Source organism: Silurus aristotelis (genome assembly GCF_946808225.1).
Source record: "Silurus aristotelis genome assembly, chromosome: 9".
Classification (NCBI taxonomy): Eukaryota; Metazoa; Chordata; class Actinopteri; order Siluriformes; family Siluridae; genus Silurus; species Silurus aristotelis.
In genome coordinates, this window is record NC_139582.1 from 11,435,720 (window position 1) to 11,454,106 (window position 18,387).

At 38.1% G+C, this 18,387-nt stretch overlaps 1 protein-coding gene and 1 long non-coding RNA gene across 2 annotated transcripts in view; one reads left to right on the forward strand and one right to left on the reverse strand.

The window, feature by feature from the left end:
* LOC310731394 overlaps positions 1 to 18,387 on the reverse strand; it is a 103,350-nt gene that overhangs the window by 28,864 nt on the left and 56,099 nt on the right. The gene's annotated exons all lie outside the window — the stretch shown is intronic.
* On the forward strand, positions 1,615 to 16,824 carry ctdspl2b (CTD (carboxy-terminal domain, RNA polymerase II, polypeptide A) small phosphatase like 2b). Its single transcript, XM_083550567.1, has 13 exons — positions 1,615 to 1,837; positions 6,359 to 6,529; positions 7,953 to 8,070; positions 8,231 to 8,377; positions 8,701 to 8,913; positions 9,675 to 9,765; positions 10,184 to 10,295; positions 10,463 to 10,549; positions 11,546 to 11,608; positions 11,848 to 11,927; positions 12,994 to 13,120; positions 13,598 to 13,693; positions 14,688 to 16,824. The coding sequence occupies exons 2-13, from the start codon at positions 6,383 to 6,385 to the stop codon at positions 14,751 to 14,753; spliced, it is 1,347 nt and encodes a 448-aa protein (XP_083406693.1). The 5' UTR covers positions 1,615 to 1,837; positions 6,359 to 6,382; the 3' UTR covers positions 14,754 to 16,824.

Here is an 18,387-nt window from a genome sequence, read left to right on the forward strand (position 1 = left end):
TTAATATTTTTTTTAATACACCAACATGAGCTCCTGTTGTTTGTTTGGGGGTTTCTGAAACTTTTTTTTAAAAAGGGCCATGTAAAAATACATCCATGAATGCCTTTACACCAACCAGTTCTGTGGCAAGACAACTTTTCCAAAGTTTAGTCAATCAGGTCACAGCGTAAATGGGTTTGTATTAACCAATCAGGTTGTGAGGTAATGTTTGTGATTCACAGCCAATCAGGTATCAAGAGAACAGGTTGTTACTCCAAACAATTACAAGAGAAAATGCTCAAATCAATTCAGATTAATCTTTACAATCCTAGGTTGGCCTGCCAGGTCCTTATTATAGATTGATTTTGTTGTTTATTTGTTTGAGATATGACATTTAGTGTAGTTCACATTATTCTGTAAATATCCTGCCAGTTTGTTGCGAACAAGAAAGCAGATTTTTGTTTTATAATTGAGACAATAAATGGTCCGAAAAAATACCTCGAAGTGATTAATGCATGAACTTGTTTTATTTCATTAGATTTTTTTCAGTGGGTGTGATATAAATGATACTGATTCTAAGTTTTTATATATATATATATATATATATATATATATATATATATATATATATATATATATATGTATATATATATTTATGTATATTAAAGGTAGCCTTTTATCAGTACAAATATTTACAAATTTTCTCCTTCTACACATTCATAGATAGGAAAACTGTTATTTTTGTTCGAGACATGGATGCGAGCTGTAGAAGATAAATGAAATTATAAATTTTTAGGAATAATAGATGGATCAGTCGAATGGATGATGACTGAAAGCTTGGAATGTTGTACGGAGGAATGGATGTATGTTTCGAATTGATTGACAAATCGAAGTTGTATAATTTAAATGGATGTATTGAGAATACACGTTGTATAGGTGGGTGGATGAAGGATAGATGTATTGAGTATAAATCGGATAAGTGGGTGAATGGATGAATGCAAGCTGTATAATTTGGATAGATGGACGAAAAAAAGCTGTATTGAGAGAAGTTGGACAGGTGGGTGAAAGCATGAATGCAAGCTGTATAATTTGGATAGATGGATGGAGGGATGGATGGAGGGATGGTGGCTGTATTAAGACAAGAGAAGTTGGATAAGTGGGTTAAAGGATTAATGCAAGCTGTATCATTTGGATAGATGGATAAATAAAGATTGTATTGAGACAGTATAAGTTGGATGGATGGATGAATTTAAGCTGTAATTAGATGGAAGAATGGGTGAATGTATGGTTGGATGGAAGATGCGTAGTTTAAATGAAGTGGAATTGGGAATAAAGGTAATTGCAGTATTTTGATAGGTGTGTAGTAGACATGAAAGTAAATTATGATTAAATTGTAGTTAAATTTGTCAGCCGTATGACACTTTGACCGACTTTCTTTGTACGCATATATTTCCCAGAGCTGTTGGCATGTTTTGTAAAGGGCCGATAATGTTGCTGAATTCATTTATGTAAAGTGTAATATAAATAACAGTATAAGGAAATATTTCTTTGCAAATAAAAAGTAAAAACATTGTCCTGTATCTTTAGACGAACGCTGAGAAGAAAGTGTTAATGAAAGGTGGACGGTGCGCATGCGCAGAATGCTTTTTCCGTTATCCGGGTATTTTACAGTCCGCTGTGTGGCTGAGGAGGCGGGAAATGGCGACTAGTGGTGCAGTGAATAAAATCTAATTTAATAACATTAAAGAGCAGAGCGAAGAAAAAGCGGCTTTACATTAAACAAGCCGGACATTGGAACTGTGTCTACAACCGCCATCAAGACCCAGACATCACTCAGACTGGATTACGGGCTTTAACAGTAAGTTTGTCGCGTTTTCAGTAATTTCCTGATGTTGGCTGTGTTAGTGGCTCTGATGTTTGTGTTTGTGATGGAGTCTTTGATGGCTTTGTTGGTGTTACTGGTAGTGGCGTTTGTGATGGTGATGGTGATTGTTGCTCTGATGGAATGGTGGCTGTGATGGTGGTTGTGATGGCTTTGTTAAATGCTTTAAAGATGATGATGATGGTGTTGATTGTGTTGGTGATATTGGTGGTGTTGGTGTTGTTGGTTGTTTTGTTGACTGATGTTGGCTGTGATGTTGATAGTGTTGGTGATGGTGTTGATTATGTTGGCTGTGTTAATGAGTGTTCATGGTTTCGGTGGCTGTGTTGGTGATGACTGAGTGTTGGTGGCGGTAATCGTGTTGTGATTAATGGCTGTGTGGTATATGGTGGTGGTGGTGGCTGTGTTGGTGTTGGTGTTGGTGATGACGGTGATGGTGTTGGTGGTGGTGGTGTTGGTGATGACTGTGATAGTGTTGGTGGTGGTGTTGGTGATGACTGACTGTGATGGTGTTGGTGGCTGTGTTGGTGGCTGTGTTGGTGATTGACTGATGGTGTTTGATGACTCTGATGGTGTTGGTGGCTGTGTTGTTTATGGTGTGTGGCTGTGTTGGTGACGACTGTGATGGTGTTGGTGGCTGTGTTGGTGATGACTGTATTGGGGATGACTGTGATGGTGTTTGATGACTGTGATGGTGTTGGTGGCTGTGTTGTTTATGGTGTGTGGCTGTGTTGGTGATGACTGTGATGGTGTTGGTGACTGTGATGGTGTTGGTGACTGTGATGGTGTTTGATGACTGTGATGGTGTTTGATGAATGTGATGGTGTTGGTGGCTGTGTTGTTTATGGTGTGTGGCTGTGTTGGTGATGACTGTGATGGTGTTGGTGATGACTGTGATGGTGTTGGTGATGACTGTATTGGGGATGACTGTGATGATGGTGTTGGTGGCTGTGATGGTGTTTGATGACTGTGATGGTGTTGGTGGCTTTGATGGTGATGACTGTGATGGTGTTGGTGGCTGTGATGGTGATGACTGTGATGGTGTTAGTGGCTGTGATGGTGTTTGGTGGCTGTGATGGTGATGACTGACTGTGATGGTGTTTGGTGGCTGTGATGGTGTTGGTGGCTGTGTTGTTTATGGTGTGTGGCTGTGTTGGTGATGACTGTGATGGTGTTGGTGGCTCTGTTGTTTATGGTGTGTGGCTGTGTAGGTGATGACTGACTGTGATGGTGTTTGATGACTGTGATGGTGTGGGTGGCTGTGTTGTTTATGGTGTGTGACTGTGATGGTGTTGGTGGCTGTGTTGTTTATGGTGTGTGGCTGTGTCGGTGATGACTGTGTCGGTGATGACTGTGTTGGTGATGACTGTGTTGTTTATGGTGTGTGGCTGTGTTGGTGGTGGCTGTGTTGTTTATGGTGTGTGGCTGTGTTGGTGATGACTGTGATGGTGTTGATGACTGTGTGGCTGTTTATGCCACACAGACTGTGTGGCTGTGTTGGTGATTACTGTGTGTGGCTGTGTTGGTGATGACTGTGTTGGTGATGACTGTGTTGGTGATGACTGTGTTGTTTATGGTGTGTGACTGTGTTGTTGATGACTGTGATGGTGTTGGTGGCTGTGTTGTTTATGGTGTGTGGCTGTGTTGTTTATGGTGTGTGGCTGTGTTGTTTATGGTGTGTGGCTGTGTTGTTTATGGTGTGTGGCTGTGTTGGTGATGACTGTGATGGTGTTGGTGGCTGTGTTGTTTATGGTGTGTGGCTGTGTTGTTTATGGTGTGTGGCTGTGTTGGTGATGACTGTGATGGTGTTGGTGGCTGTGTTGTTTATGGTGTGTGGCTGTGTTGGTGATGACTGTGTTGGTGATGACTGTGTTGTTTATGGTGTGTGGCTGTGTTGGTGATGACTGATGGTGTTGGTGGCTGTGTTGTTTATGGTGTGTGGCTGTGTTGGTGATGACTGTGTTGTTTATGGTGTGTGGCTGTGTTGGTGATGACTGTGATGCTGTTGGTGGCTGTGTTGTTTATGGTGTGTGGCTGTGTTGTTTATGGTGTGTGGCTGTGTTGGTGATGACTGTTATGGTGTTGGTGGCTGTGTTGTTTATGGTGTGTGGCTGTGTTGGTGATGACTGTGATGGTGTTGGTGACTGTGTTGCTTATGGTGTGTGGCTGTGTTGTTTATGGTGTGTGGCTGTGGTGGTGATGACTGTGATGGTGTTGGTGGCTGTGTGTGGCTATGGTGGTGATGACTGTGATGGTGTTGGTGGCTGTGTTGTTTATGGTGTGTGGCTATGGTGGTGATGACTGTGATGGTGTTGGTGGCTGTGTTGTTTATGGTGTGTGGCTATGGTGGTGATGACTGTGATGGTGTTGGTGGCTGTGTTGTTTATGGTGTGTGGCTGTGGTGGTGATGACTGTGATGGTGTTGGTGGCTGTGTTGTTTATGGTGTGTGGCTGTGTTGGTGATGACTGTGTTGGTGATGACTGTGTTGTTTATGGTGTGTGGCTGTGTTGGTGATGACTGATGGTGTTGGTGGCTGTGTTGTTTATGGTGTGTGGCTGTGTTGGTGATGACTGTGTTGTTTATGGTGTGTGGCTGTGTTGGTGATGACTGTGATGCTGTTGGTGGCTGTGTTGTTTATGGTGTGTGGCTGTGTTGTTTATGGTGTGTGGCTGTGTTGGTGATGACTGTTATGGTGTTGGTGGCTGTGTTGTTTATGGTGTGTGGCTGTGTTGGTGATGACTGTGATGGTGTTGGTGACTGTGTTGCTTATGGTGTGTGGCTGTGTTGTTTATGGTGTGTGGCTGTGGTGGTGATGACTGTGATGGTGTTGGTGGCTGTGTGTGGCTATGGTGGTGATGACTGTGATGGTGTTGGTGGCTGTGTTGTTTATGGTGTGTGGCTGTGTGGCTATGGTGGTGATGACTGTGATGGTGTTGGTGGCTGTGTTGTTTATGGTGTGTGGCTGTGTTAATATAGACTCATATTATTTAGTATATTTATCACTAAGATTAAAATTAGAAGGCAGTTTATTTAGACGTCACATTATACTGTAGGAGTAACTGATTAGATTTTACTAAATAAATGTTTGTTTTGGTTTTTGAATTATTTAATAGCATCCATGAACCTTCTTTTAATTTTTTAAATGAATTCTTTTACAAATAACTTTGAGGATCTGTTTAATATGCTGTAAAAAGAAAACTGATACCGGATAAAGCTGTAGACTTGAAAACATGAACAGAAAACTGAATATGTGTTTGTTAGATTAATTCCAGGAATCAGGAAATGTGCTCCAGGAGTATTAATAATATTTAATAAGCAACAAGATAGACAATGGACATGAATCGCTTTATTTCGGCCAGTTGATCATAAAAAACATAGTTTTTCATTTAAAACCAAACAACTTCTACCTGTCTAAATGTACGGATGTAAAATTGCGTTCTTTTTTTTCTGTTTTTCTATACATATTTCACCAGTTTTAATTGTATATTTATCAGCATGTATATTTATCATCTAGATAAACCTTTAGATATAAGTAGATGTTTCCCAAATATGTCTGAAATGTTTAGCTTTGCGCTAAAAAAAAAATAGCTGATTTTATTAAAAATAAAATGCTGATATAAAACCCCTCAGTGGTGTGCATGAATGTGGTGTAATATGTTAATGAGCCTAGTTGTTTTGACCAAGAAATTATAATATTATAATTATATTATTCGAAAAAATTAAAAGCACAATACTGAGTGTAAAATGTCTTGATTTCTGGTTTCACCTTTTCACCAAGAATCTCATTACAGGGTCATCACAACATAAAACCCATTCATTATAATATCTGTATGAGTTTTTTTCAGGTAGACACAAAAAAAATAAAATAAATCGCTGACAGAAAAAGCAATACGCTGAATGGGAAAAGGACGCGGGATGTGGGTGATGCTAATTTGGAAAAAGTTATGTCTCGTTCTCCAACATGTGCTAGAGATTGTAGCAAATTTGTATTTATTTATAAAATAATAAAATAAAAATTTCTGTCTGCTAGAATTTTAGCAGTGTTTTAACCTCTGCGATCTGTCGTCGTGTCCCTAATATAAAATTGCGCAACACCACAAATCTCCAAACCTCATTTTATTTTTAATTTTAATTTTTTTTACAACCGTTAAACGTTTGATTCGTTGTAGATCACAGATGTGCAGAAAATGCTGTTTCTTTGTACACATTTTCTAGCAATCTGGTGTTAATTTTCGGATCTCCGCCCCCTCCCCCGCCTCCTTTTCCAGATACAGTCCAGTTTTGTTCCCTATTTCAGAAAGGATTTGTTTGAGGTTTTGCTTTGCCTTCCTTCTCTGTCCCTTCTCTGGGTTTTTTTTTTTAGCAGAAAGTCTTTATCTGAACGTGATGAATGCTCTCGTACATCTTCACAAAACAACCTCGAATTTGATCTCCTGACTTTATTGCCATACGGGAAGATGTCTCATCCTTTTCGTCTTCCTTCTTCTTCTCAACAGTTGTAGATGTGACCGTACGATATCATGAAGCTGAGAATGCGTGAGGCATCTCGGCAACCAAACCCGCCTTGCGTCCGACCACGAGCTCGAAAACCCAAGCGGAGAGGCCTACGATGCTCACTCGGAGGAAAGGGATTTCTGAAGACTATCATCCATCATGACGCTGTGAAGGTAAAAAAAAACTACCCTGTCTTACATAACTGCTATATTGAAATTTGAACAGATGTTATAACGGTGTTTCCTGAATGGCAGAAAATATCAAAGCATAAAAATAATATCAGAAAGAACTGCATACACTCACCTGCACACACACACAGGAACATTACAAATGGTGAAAAAGTTCAAACAGGCAGATCAGATATTATAGCTGTTGTTTTTTTTTTGTTTTTTTATATATATATATATATATATATATATATATATATATATATATATATATATATATATATATATATATATATATATATATTAAAGTAATAGGCAATTTTATTATTATTTTTTTTACATAAACTTTTTCTAAAACATAACCAGTGTTGTGCTCGTTACTAAAAAAAATAGTAACTAGTTACAGTTACTCGTTACTTCATTACCTACATCAAAAAGTAATCCGTTACTGTTAAAAGTAACTTTTTAGTTACTTTTTTAAAGAACCTTCTTTAATGTTCCCATTAATGCCCTTTTATGCGTTATGATCTAAACAAACACAAAACTGACTTAAACACAAAGTAATTTTTAAACACTTTTATTTAAGTCCAGCACAATATATATCACAAGGATTTCTGAAATAAACAACAAAACAAGCTGAATAATAGATTCACAATCAAAAACTAAAGTGGCTTCTGCTGTTGTGTTGAGCTCTTAAAAATGTTCCTTTCACAGCTGAAGTATGAAAACTATCCACAATGTAGAACAGAACACCGGGTTAGCTTCTAGCTACTAGTTCCTCAGGCATGGAGGTCCTGGAGAAGCTTAGGCAGATTGGAGTTGCTGTTTATCGCAGTAGATACGAGCTTCGAACCAGAAAGACACAACTTACATTTGACTTAAAAGTTTTTGTATTTATACTCAACTAAAGTGAAATAATTAACATATTTCCACTTTGAGAAACTCGTCTTGCTCTCGCCTCGACTCGCCATTACTGCCGCACAGACCTGAATAAACGGAGACACGCCCACAGTGCGTCTTCTTCGTGTTTACAGTGGTTCATCCACCAATCCTGCAATGCGACGCTGCTGTAAGCAAGTTAGACTGTAGTCTACACTTCAGCCCAAATTCATTCATTTAAAAAAGTAACAGGTAACGCACTTTTATTATTAGTATTAGTTACTGTCAAAAGTTACTAGTTACTAGTAACGCGTTACTGCCCAACACTGAACATAACGTATGCTCATAGAAGGTTCTCTGGGATAAGACTTGAGATTTGAGAGCACTTTAACACACATCCATCCATTTATCGATCCCAAATCAGCACAACATTGATTGGTTCGGTTTTGTTTTGATGCTAAAAGACTCACAGCATATTTAAAGCACTGGAGTCGAGTGGTCTGAGTCTATTCAGTGAGTCAAGTCACTTTCTTCATTTCGCTCGGAGCAGAAGAAACCACGAGGAGCCAAGAGGAGTCGTGTGACCTGTGACCTCATCACGTCGTCCCCTCAAAGCATCAGTGTCTGCAGGAAACGAGTAGGACGCAGAAGCCGCTCCATCAACCAGGGTGAGGTGGCACATAAATTGAAGCATGGTAGATGAATTTACTGAGAAGGCTTTGCACTACAGTACACGTGAGTTGCAGTCGTATGAACCGAGGTGTGATTAAGAAAAACGTAATTTAACCTCACGCAGATTATTTGTTTACCTCCAAAACTCTGACACAGAAACCAGGAAGTGTGATGCTATTAAACAGACCAAGAACAGCGTGAAGCTGGAGGCTGGAGATGCTTTGGACAGTCCTCCTCGAACCACTGTACTGGGAACAGTGTTCTCTCCTGTATTCAACTACTTCTCCCCGGCCAACAGAACAGGTAAGAGGTCTATCAGCGCAACTGAAAAGTCCATTACCTCTTAGATCATGATAACTGCGGGATATTTCTATAATGATTTTCGTGCTCTTCGCTGACCGACTGGGCATTAGAGGTAACGGTCGATCGATTCATCGGTTTTGCCGATTAATCGCCAGCGGTAGTTGATCGCGGGAACTATCGGCTACCGGCAAATGGTCATACTGATAGTTTTTCCGGGTAGCTGAGAATATATTTTTAAATGTTTACTTACAATTAATTATTTACATGTATTAATACAATTAGTATTGTTATTAAATTAGAATATCATCATTCCTTTCTGTTAGGTTTGGACCTGCCGGGTCAGGCCATGGAGGCTGAGGAGATTATAAAGCAGTTGGACATGGAGCAGGTGGAGGACGTGCCGATGGGGGCTGCCGCATCATCACCAGGACAGTGTGGCCCAAACTTCCCCAGTGCCATGTCCCCCTACTACAGCCACACTGAGAGAGGGGAGGAAGAGGATGTGGCCAATCACTCTGATCTGCCTCCTCTCACAGGTACAGAACTAAAACTGACTGACTGTCTGTCTGTCTGTCTGTCTGTCTGTTTATCTCTTTCATTTGTCTCTCCATTCCTTTATATGTCTGTCTGTCTCTCTCTTTATCTCTCTCTGAATTTCTTTATCAATCTATCTGTCTGTCCATCTCTTTCTGCTTGTGCAATTTATCCGTCTGTCATATAATATGCCTGTTTGTACCTTCCTCTTTCAGTCTATCTGTCCATCTCTGTATATGTTTGTCTGTCCGTTTTTCTATTTCTCTTTTTTTGTTAGCCTTTGCTTTATCTAACTCTTCATTCATCTCTATCAGTTTGTCTATACATTTCCCTGTCTGTCTGTCTGTCTGCTTCTCTTTTCTGTCTATCCTTCTGTCTGTTCGGTCTCTCAGTCTTTATCAAGTCTGTTTGCTCATCCCTCCATCAAGTCTCATATCTGTCTCTGTTACTTTCTTTATCTGTCTGTGTATATGTCCCTCTCTCTTTCTCTCTCTCTTTCTCTCTCTCTCTCTCTCTCTCTCTCTCTCTCTCTCTCTCTCTCTCTCTCTCTCTCTTTCTATGACTCTGTCTTTATTTCTTCAACAATTGGTCTCTGACTCTCTCTTTTATCATTCTGCCCATCTGCCTGTTCTTCTTTTTATCCCTCACTGTCATCGTCTGTCCATCCCTTTACCCGTCTGTCCAAATCTTTATCAGGCTGTTTGTCTGCCCCACCCTTTATCTCTCTGTCCGTCCATCACTTTATCTGTCTCTCTGTGTTTAGCTGCAGGATATCCATCAGTCAGTGGTTATGTGGAGGTTCCTGCATGTGTTCCTGACCCGTCGTGTGAGGAGGACTGGGAGGTGTTTGACCCGTGAGTACCACTGCTTACAGACCGTGACATTACTGAACACACCCTTGAGTTTGGACTAATGCATGTCTAGAATGTGGGTTAAAATGGCTATCGATCATATCTCATAAAAGTGAGAAATAAAGTTTGGTTTTGGTATGAAAATGACCAGCATTGTCGGTGTACACCTTTAGGTTCAGTGATAAACGGTGATTACTGTCTGTCTGGAGTTTCAGATTTTCTCCTTGTGTCCCTCTGGGGTTTCTCTTGGGTTCCCTCCAATTTCTTCCTCCTTCAAAAAAACCTACTGTAATAATGTCTGATAGATGTGATCTAACAGTTATAGTGTTAGTTTATTATCGCTCTTTGTAGCTTTCCTATCTAGAGTGCTCTAGTTTTGACTTTAGGTTGTGTTGAACATGTTGGTGTTGGATGTTCGTAGATATTTTTTCATCAAGCACGTACCCCCACTAACCGAGGAGCAGCTGACACGTAAACCTGCACTGCCCTTAAAGACACGCAGCACACCCGAGTTCTCCCTCGTCATAGACCTGGTGAGTGTTAACTACAAGTGGAATCATCTACTTACATCACATCTAAAGTGTTTTACACCACAGCAGTTATTAGTTCTTAAAGGAACAACAACTCTTTTTATATCTGTTTAAAAGAGGAAGTAGGTTTTGATTTATGGAGTAATTGCTTGTGTGCTGTCTGTCTCAAGGACGAAACTTTAGTTCATTGCAGTCTGAACGAGCTCGAAGATGCAGCACTGACGTTCCCCGTCCTTTTCCAAGATGTCATTTACCAGGTAAAAACTGTCACCGCTCTCACCGCTGCAACCCGGGTTCGATTTCCGGTCAGGGAACCAAACCCGAGCCATTAGTGTTGCACAAGCCAGTGCACTCTTAGTGCCGGTCCCAAGCCCGACTAAATGGGGAGGGAGGGTTGCGTTAGAAAGGGCATCCAGCGTAAAAACATGTGCCAAATCAAATCGCTGTGGCGACCCCTAATGGGAGAAGCCGAAAGAAAGTGATTATCCCCAAGTTAGAAGAAGAAAAGTTCCACAAGAGGGCGCTAATGCACCACTTTTAATGCCTTATCCAAAAGGGCTGAAGATGTACAGAAAGGCAAAGAGTATCAGAGCGCACTGGTATTACATTGGCATTGTCAGTGGCACATTGCCATTCATGTTTTATCAGCGATTTTGGCAGTAATTACATTAATGATGATAAAAATGTTTTGTGAGCCAGACTCTCTCAGACATCACAAGATAACCATGGAGATGAAAATAATTTAGTTCTGATAAATGTACAGTGATAAAAGAAGTAAAAATGTGCTTGTCCATGATGTGCAGCTGTCGTGTGTCTACATCATGACAATAAGAACATTGACAATATCAACCAAAGTATTGGAACATCTGACTTTTCCAGCCATACACTCGCCGCACCCCTAACCGGAGCACTCGCCGCACCCCTAACCGGAGCACTCGCCGCACCCTTAACCAGAGCACTCACCCTACATAAACACCTGACATCCTCTCAGAAGGGTTCAATTTATTATTAGAGAAATTGGGTAATACCTTTGAAATGGGATGTTTAAAAAGCAGATTCTAATTTTATGGTTTATGTCCACAAAGGTTTAAGTCACCACATTTACACAAAACAACAGAATTGTTTCGAAAATCTCCAAGTGCTGGTCTTATTTTAATCCACACAATGCTGTATATTGCATTTGTGCTCGTATTTCTGTCTTGTGTGCGTCAATGCAGATGCGACCTGATTTTTCTCCTCTTCTTTAACTACAGGTTTACGTGCGCTTGAGGCCCTTTTTTAGAGAATTTCTCCAGCGGATGTCTCAGATTTACGAGGTTGCCATGTTTCTTTTCTCCTCGCTCAGTAATTACACAGCACACACTCAGAGAAAAGTCGATTACTGAGAATGAATGAGAAGTAAAATGCTGTTAACGTCTGAGATTACAGTATTTTATCCTTCGTTCATACACTTTTTAGAATAAAATATGGCAAAATGTAATGTAAACTTGTTGGGCATGTCTAATCTGACCGTAAATAAGATCCTTTTTTTATAATTTTTTTTTATCGATCTTAGATCATTCTTTTCACTGCGTCGAAGAAAGTTTACGCGGATAAGTTGCTGAACATTCTCGATCCGAAGAAGGAGTTAGTTCGGTAAGCGGATTATAACTTTTTTTAACTTTTTTGTTTGTTTTTTTTTTTATAAATGCATTGCAGCAAAACTGAGAAATCGATTGCATGTTACAAACCCTGATTACAAACCTGAAAGTTGTGTATTGCATACAAAACACAGCCTGATTACCAAACCCCCCCCAAGCCCAAAAAAAATAGCCGAGTCAGCTAAGTAAGGAATAATGCATGACCGGTAGTGCTGTTCTCAGTATCTAATCCACGCCGGAGTGATGTGATCACACAGTTACTGGAACCATGCTGAAGTTGAATATTTTTCTTTACCAGCATGTTTTATTCCTCTTATTCTGCAGCAGTTCTTATTCGAAATGATTAAATAATGACCAAACAAACGCCTCCATATTAAAGATTGGGGCTGCTGCTATCAATTATTTTTACAATCGAGTATTTTAACGATCGTTCTATCGATTAATCGAGTATTCGGATAAGAAGTAGTTTTTTTCTTTATTAAAAATCAATACTAAATAAGAGAGAGGAAGTTAGGCAGGTCTCTCAAAATGAACAAGTCATTAGTTTATCTTTTTAAATTTTTGTTTATTTTAATTGCATTGAGTAATTGGATAAGAAGTACCTTTTTTTTTAGTTTGAAACACACTGTCCAGCCAATGAGAATAGAGTAGACAGACCATGGTGTAATTGAAACAGTGTAATATGCTGTGATGTAAGTGGGATGCTTGGATATATTTATAGTAAATTTATAGTTGAAAAAGATCTTGGAGGGTTTTAGAGACAAAATAAATAAAAATAAAAAAAATGCATCATCGTAAAATGCTTTTTAATTTGAATGTAGAGAGGGGACTGTAATAAATCTTGGCGATGATGCGCTGTGGTTTCTTTACTGGCTTTGATTACAGCGTGGGTTGGGTATGTGGGTTAGTTTCGGGTCAGACAGACGATGTGATATATAGGTGTCGGCTCTTTGGTTTGTCTGCATTATTCAGTCTCATCCCAGTACTGGAATGGAAACCAATACACTTTCTTTCCACTCATTCTTTTTTTTCCTTTCTTTTTTTTTTTTTTTCTTCTCCAGGCACAGGTTATTTCGCGAACATTGTGTCTGTGTCCAGGGCAACTACATCAAAGATCTGAATATTCTCGGGAGAGATCTTTCGAAGACTATCATTATCGACAACTCGCCACAAGCATTTGCGTATCAGGTGAGATAAAACCAGCTGTGAAAGGAATCCTCCATTCATCCGTTGTATCACATAAGCCCCGCCCCCTAGGTGAGCTGACATTGGCTGACAAGCTGAAAAATCCTATTTTTTTGTTACATTAAAAAAACTAAAATCAAATCACAGATTTGCTTTTATCAATAATAATAATAATAATAATAATAATAAATTATCCTATTTACTAAAAGTAGGATAACTTAGCCATTAGTTCAGGTTACTAGTTTTGGATTAATATTTACGTGATTATGCACATTAAACCACCCACGGAGTTTATTTATTCCACGGTCAAACAACTAAATACGGAAACAAACAACTACACTATATAGTACAGCGATTTTACTGTTTTTTGATTGGAATCTCTGGACAGAAGTCAAACTGCAGGAATCATTTTTATGATTTATTTGATTGATCTGCTGATTGGATCATTAACTAAATCCTCACGGTGTTTGATATTCACAGCTGTCTAATGGGATCCCGATTGAAAGCTGGTTCATGGACAAGAACGACAACGAACTTCTCAAGCTGGTGCCTTTTCTAGAAAAGCTGGTGGAGTTGGTATGTCCCTCACAGCAGGGCTTCTTGACAACTTTCTGTTTTATATTAAAAATGTTCATGTTTTTCTCAATCATTTATTTTTTGACTTAATGAAAAAATTCTATCTGTAACTAAAAATGTAAGCACAGACTGTAACCTTATTTTAAATAAGAATGAATGATTTCCATAATTAATGCTGAAAACGCATATATGAATTGTTTATCCACTGATTCATTTATTCATTGTTATATATATCTATAGTTGATGCAATACAATCCAGTTCCATGAGAAAGCGATTCAATATTTGGACGATACCTCACAATCATCAACGATACAGTTGAGGATTAATACATACAAAAAAATAAATAAATAAAAAAACTTTACTTGTCACCTATACCTATATTCTTTTCTCATGTTGAGTTTAGATATTTAAGGCAACCGATCAGTTTTAAAGTTATTTTCACAAAACCACCAAAATCTGTTTAATACGACTTTAAATCATAAGAACGATTTGAAGTTTTTAACCACTTAGTTTGCTACGATACATGATACATTTCATTGGAAAGGCAGCGATTTCAGTGTTTGACGACTATGCTGATGTGATATATGATATGTTCATCACTAAATCTGCTGCGATACAATTTAGATTCTTAATGCAACATTCCATTGTTTGATGATTACATTAAACATGACTATTCCCAAGACAATTACTCGATATTGTTACAGTAGCACAGAGCCTGCTGTGATTTTAATCCATAAAGCAACAATTCAATATTTTGATTAATGCCAGCGACATGAGCTTCAGCTGCCACTTGAGTTAGTATCCTCTAGTTGTTAGATGATTTAGTTTTTTTTTTTAATTATTATTATTATTATTATTTTTTTTAAAGATAGCAGCTCTATTTACAGATTATGGATTTGCCTCGATTCATTAAAATCTACAATCCACATCATCTGATCATTGCACTTCTATGTGTCTGTCTGTCTATTTATTTATTTTGTCTCCTCTCTTTAGGATGAGGATGTGCGGCCACACGTACGTGAGCGCTTTCGTCTGCACGACCTGCTGCCTCCTGACTGAAGCGCGAGTCCCGGGACGTCTGCAGCCAAACGCGAGTAATAAAGACTGACAAGGACGGCAGAAAACCAGCCTTTTTATGGGGGGGGGGGGGGGGGGTGTTTCCTTCCTGCTGTTACAGTAGTGATGGGAGGGGGAAAAAACAGCAGATTAAATAGGATTTATAAATTGTGGTGTTAATGAGGCTGTCCCCGAGTTTCAGCACTCGAGTGATTGTTCGCTTTTGTTTTTGCATGTGCTTGCTCTGTCTTTTCACTCGCTTCTTCTGTTGAAGTGGAAGTGCACAATCTTAAGGAGGGGACGATCCCCTTTTATTTTATTTCATTTTATTTTATTATTCTGTTAATCATCTTGAAGCATATTATTCTTTGACAAGTATGTATTCTTCAGTAATTACAATGAAACCGATTGGAAAACTGTGTAGATAGGAACGTAAGTCCGGAAGAGGCAAACATTTAAAGGGATTTAATACACTTTCTGTCCACTTTAATAGGAACACCTGAAACCCTGCTGAATTATGGTGATTTTTCTGTATTCACCTCTTAGTCAGGGAGCGTCTGCTACTGTATGGAGTCAGATTCCTGTTCCTTTGCTGACTGCATGTGGATTTCTGCTGGTAGACTCAATCCGGCCCAAGGTTTTCACGCATTTACAGAAATGCTCTTCTGCTCACAATGGTGGCAAAGAGCAGTTGTCTGTCTTTAGAATTCCTATCAGCTCTAACCAGATTTGTCGTGAGTTTTTTTTTTGCACCATCGTGTGTAGAGACTTTGTGTGCACTTGTGAGCTACAGTCAATGAGGTCACATTTCTTTCTCATCTAGATGTTTGACATCTGGTGAATTGGAAATGCGTTACACCGGCGTCCCTATTAAAGTGGCCAGTTTTCTTCTCTTTTTTTTTTTTTTTTTTTAGCTACTTAAGGTTTTGTAACAATTTTTAACATCTGCACCTTCGAGACTTGTCAATAATACTCAAGTTACGATTCCAAGAACGCCACTCAAGGTTGCGTTATTTCTTCTTTTTAGATATTTACGTTTTTATTACATTCTTATTTTTATTATTTGTATTAGATATATCTATTTTTGTAAATCAGTGTTCATGATCCATTATGGTTTAGTGTTCAATTGTAAATAAGCAATTTAAGGGAAATGTTGACCACAAAAAGTAGCACAAAAGTTTTTTGTTTTTTTTACTAGAAATTCCCTGGAATCACCTGAGAAAATGGGTCTTAGCAAAAGCAGCATGGACTGAAATGATCTAAAAAAGAAAAAAAATTCTTTGCCAATTAACAAATGACACTTTTAACTCGCTTGCACTGAACTAGCAAACTGAGTAAATGTCTAGAAAATGGTTAATAATCTCATAATGAGTGAGTGAGACACTATACTGACAAATGTTTGTGGAAACCTGACCATAAGATTCTTCTGTGCTTTTTGACCACCCCATTCCACATTTAGTCCTCACTTTTCTGGGAAAAGGTTTCACCAGATTTTGGAGTGTAGCTGTGGATTTTTTGTCTTTTGGGCCACGAGGATGGTAGTAAAGTCAGGTACTGATGTAGAGTGTGGAGGGATGGGGTGCAGTCAGGATTTCACCTCATCCCAAAGGTTATGAGGTTAGAGCTCTTTACTGACTCTCAGTGCTTCCACCCATTGAAACCATATCTTCGTGGAGCTGGTGTTGTCATGCTGACACAGGTTTGGGTCTTCTAGTACAAGTCAAGGGAAAATTATATTCTACTGTTTTCCAAAGACAGCCTGTACAATTGCGTGCCTCCTGTGTGGTAACCGTTTGGAGAAGAAACATATATGGCTGGAAAAGTCAGGTGTCCCAATACATTTGTCCTTATAGTGCATTTCACGTGTTTTGTCTTTACTCAGATGTTGCAGTGTTGTTGTTCTCGTGCAGGTTTTTTTTTTTTTTTTTTTTTTAAAGCACTTTTTATGCTTTGTTTAAAGTCCATCATGGTTATCCAAAGTTTTGGGAAGCATATCCAAGGAGTCGGTTTTAACTTCAATATGATTTTTGATTTTAGTCCATTTATCTACTGTTTAATAAAAAAAAAAAAAAAACGTTAAATGTCTGCAGCAAGTTTGAAAATCCCTGGTTTAAAGGGTCATTTTTAAGTATTTGGATCCTTTTTTGTTTGCTTTTTAAATAAACACACACACACACACACATATATATATATATATATATATATATATATATATATTTTTTAAGGCACTTCAATATGCGGTGTTACAGAATTTAAAAAAGTGCGAATTTGAAAAGAATAAAAAATGAAACGCAATACTAAGCTTGTCAAATAAAAATGTTAAACACAGTTACATCTAAATTGAATGCAATAATGAAACAAGAGCTACAGATTTTGGTGCTGTAGTAATTCATTTATGTTTAATGGTTGATATGAAATTGAATTGAATCATGGTAGCGTTTTGCTCCCATCACTGTTCAAATTTTGTTTCCACAGTTGAAAACATTTGAGCTGGGAAGAGTCTCTGTGAGCTCTGTTGCCTTTTTATTTCTGTATCTGAATGTCAAAGTCCCTATTCAACTCAATTCCTTTTTAAATCCCCTTAAATGCATAGTAGAAAAAAAAGCTTCTGTAAAAAAAAATTCATTTAAATTTGTAATAAATAATTGCAAAGCAATACTAGAAGAGAAGTGATCCCAAGGATCCTGCTCTATTAAAAAAATGAAAGAAAGAAAGGTGTTTAATATTCTTTCTCATTGAAAGAGTTCACAATCAGTTACATAAAGTATGCAAATGGATTTTCGTGTATTTTAACGCGTTGTACAAAACACCTTGCCCTGCATGTGACGGTGTGAGAGATCTTTGTCTTGAAGTGCAAAAATACAGCTGTAAATATTTTTTGAGAGATTTTCTGTCACATAATGAGACTTTTTTCTTTTTGTCAAAAAAAAAAAAAAAAAGGAAAAAACAGCTGCAGCAGAAATCGCTCAGCAAGACGACGATCCTTAACGCAAGGAAATGTTTCTGCCATTCATTTTAAATGGAAATGTGTTTCTTATCTGTGTATTGTTTTTTTTTTTTTTTCTCTCTTTCTATTTACTGTTCTGTGTATGTTTGTATATTTAGTTATCCCAAACCTGGGTTTCTGTGGGAAATTTTAACTGTGGCAGTTTTTCTGCAGAAACCAACTAGTTTCAGATCTTTTTTTTTTTTTTTTTTTTTTTTTTTTTTTTAAATAAATAAATACAGCTGTCTTTAAATCGTTTTATCATTAAAATTTAAACATAAATTGTTAGACTGTTAACTCAAAAGTCATAAGTCTTTTCATTGTCTAATATTGATGTGTATAAATAATAACAATAATTAAAGTTTCCAATCCAAAAAGGTGTTGAAAGTGGAATGCCTTTTTTTTTTTTCTTTTTCTTTTTTTTTTTTTTTCCCCCACCTTTTTGATATTTAATGTTCAAATTTAGGGGTTAGGGCTACTAAGTAGGTCACTTTCTATAGTGCATTATAAGTAGGTGTAATGAAGATGTGTTTGGGTTATAAGCACTACTTAAGCATTATAAACTGAATTGCTAGCTGTATTGCCTTGTCATTAACAATGTGTATAAAGTCTTATAAAATTCATTATAACTTGTAACAATGTAGAGTATTT